This window comes from Phoenix dactylifera, unplaced genomic scaffold, assembly GCF_009389715.1.
Source record: "Phoenix dactylifera cultivar Barhee BC4 unplaced genomic scaffold, palm_55x_up_171113_PBpolish2nd_filt_p 000097F, whole genome shotgun sequence".
NCBI classification, from domain to species: domain Eukaryota; kingdom Viridiplantae; phylum Streptophyta; class Magnoliopsida; order Arecales; family Arecaceae; genus Phoenix; species Phoenix dactylifera.
The window spans coordinates 1186636-1188828 of NW_024067681.1; the positions used below are offsets into that span (position 1 = coordinate 1186636).

Genomic DNA, 2193 nt, shown 5'->3' on the forward strand with positions numbered 1-2193 from the left:
ATCAAACACAGTGTGCAAAATAATCATCAATACTTTGTTCCCCTTTGGTAACATCCACCTACTCATCCATAGCCCTCCACCTGTTCCCTCTTCTAGTTAAAGCCAATCCGGTGGGCCCCCCACTCATCCACTACTTCCCCCCTTTGAAAGGCTTCACGTGCTTTCTATGATCCCCTCAACCGCCCCTTCTTTCCCTCTCCCTTCCCTCAACCGAGACCCAAACTCAAACCCTAAACCAAACCCACGCCCAATCTCGCTCTTGCGAGTAATAAAACCGAACACCAACCGCTTCACAAACCGTCTTACACGTTATTAAAATTATTAAAAGAAATTATCACTTTTTTCTGTGAAAAAAATTTAATAAAAAAATATTCTCACTAGCTTCACTTACTTGAACTATTTCTTGTTTTTTTTTTTTTCTTAAAACTTAAATTCTATTCCTTCTATACAACAATCCTAACATACAATTATGAAGAACATCATCACCTGCTTCTAAATTCTAAACCCAACACCACTCTAAACGCGTGGGAATACTTACAATTTTTTTGCTAAGGAAAAAAAAAGGGGGCATGGGAGGAGGAAGGAGCTTAGGGGAGGAACGTGTTGGCGTTGCCCTCCGCCGCGGCCGACGCGGCGGCGGAGCTCGCCCCGCACCGGCTGCACCAGGACGGGGTGGTGGGGGCGGCGGCGACGACGAGGACACGGCGGCAGGAAGGGCAGGACGAGTGGGAGACCAGCCACGTGTCGACGCACCCGACGTGGAAGCGGTGCCCGCACGGCGGAAGGATGCGGATCTCGTCGCCCTCTACGAACTCGGCGAGGCAGATCGGGCAGTCGGCGAGCCTCCCGCCGGCAACAGCGACGGCGCCGTCGTAGGAGAGCTTCGGGAGGGAGCGGAGGGCTTTCTTCTTTAGCCCCTTATTCGGCGGCGGCGGCGGCGACGACGGATTGCCGGAGGACCGCCGCAGCCAGGCGCAGCGTGCCACCAGGGCCAGCCCCACCACGCAGATCAGCGCGCAGAGGAGGGCCGCCAGGATCACCACCACGTCCGAGTCCACCTCCACGGGATCCGGCGGCTCCGCCACCGGGAGGTGGCCGGAGTTCGTCTGGAGAATTCTAGCCGCCGGAGGCATTCGCTCATCACCAAGCAAAACAGAGGAAAAGAAGAGAGAGAGAGAGAGAGAGGAAGGCCGGCGCTTGGGACAGAGACTCGTTTGTACTTTTTATAAGAGCACAAATCAAATTAAAACAAAGGCTAATGAAAGAGACCCTGTCATTGCTTGAAATTACGAGAAGCCCAGAGGGGAATCCTTTAAGGACGAAAATATCCTTGATGGGAAATTACGACAGTGACGTGGAGGTCATGCCGGCTTAGGGAAGGAGGCGGCGAGGATGGGGTGTGGAGCCCGCACACCGGATGCTTGCATGTGGCGGCATCTGAACGAACGAAGGGTGTGGGTGCACGTTTTCTCCCATTGGTGGGCCCCGGTGGCCTGATGGTGATATGGACGGTACGTGATGCTGATGCGAGTAGAAATGATACTCAGCAAACTGCTATTAGTTGTACCTACTTCACTGGTAAGAATTCTATATTATTTGATGCAAGCCTGTTTGATTGGATCCGGAAGGCTTTTAATTGGCTACATTTATGGCTTTTTAATTGGTGATAAAGGGAAGTTGGTTCCATGTATCAATCTAACTTGACGATATAACTTTTGTTTGTGAATCACCAATACCTAATAAAGCTAGCTTTTTAGTCTCTACCTGATTGCATGTACGGCTATAAATAGATTAGGTTGACTTGTCACACAACCGATCCGACTTATTTAGACTCGATCTAATATAATTTAAGGATCCATGGGACTAAATCGGAGTTTCAAATTGGACCCATTTTATTTTTTGATTTGGATCTGTGTTCATTAAATCTCAACCCGACCCAATCCGATCCAATTCATTATTTTTAGGTCAATTTTGAATTTACCCAACAATCCGATCCGAAACTAGAGAAAATGTCTATTGAAACCGTTGTTCAAAGAGACATTTTCTTCTATCTTCTGGAATAAGACTTAAAATTGACCAATCCCCTATCCATCCTGCCAAAACAAGTGCCTAAGAAGCTTCTTTTCATGGCCTCTGGACTTGGTGATTAGTTCTGCCCCACCTAGTTGGAAAAAAAAGGTCACTAATACATTA

The 2193-nt window shown here is 48.7% G+C and overlaps 1 protein-coding gene across 1 annotated transcript; it reads right to left on the bottom strand.

The window, feature by feature from the left end:
* Positions 1 to 356: 356 nt before the first annotated feature.
* LOC103704935 (probable E3 ubiquitin-protein ligase ATL44) lies at positions 357 to 1290 on the bottom strand. Its single transcript, XM_008788460.4, has one exon. It carries the CDS (start codon positions 1131 to 1133, stop codon positions 588 to 590), a length of 546 nt encoding a protein of 181 aa, XP_008786682.1. The 5' UTR covers positions 1134 to 1290; the 3' UTR covers positions 357 to 587.
* Between the last annotated feature and the right edge of the window lie 903 nt (positions 1291 to 2193).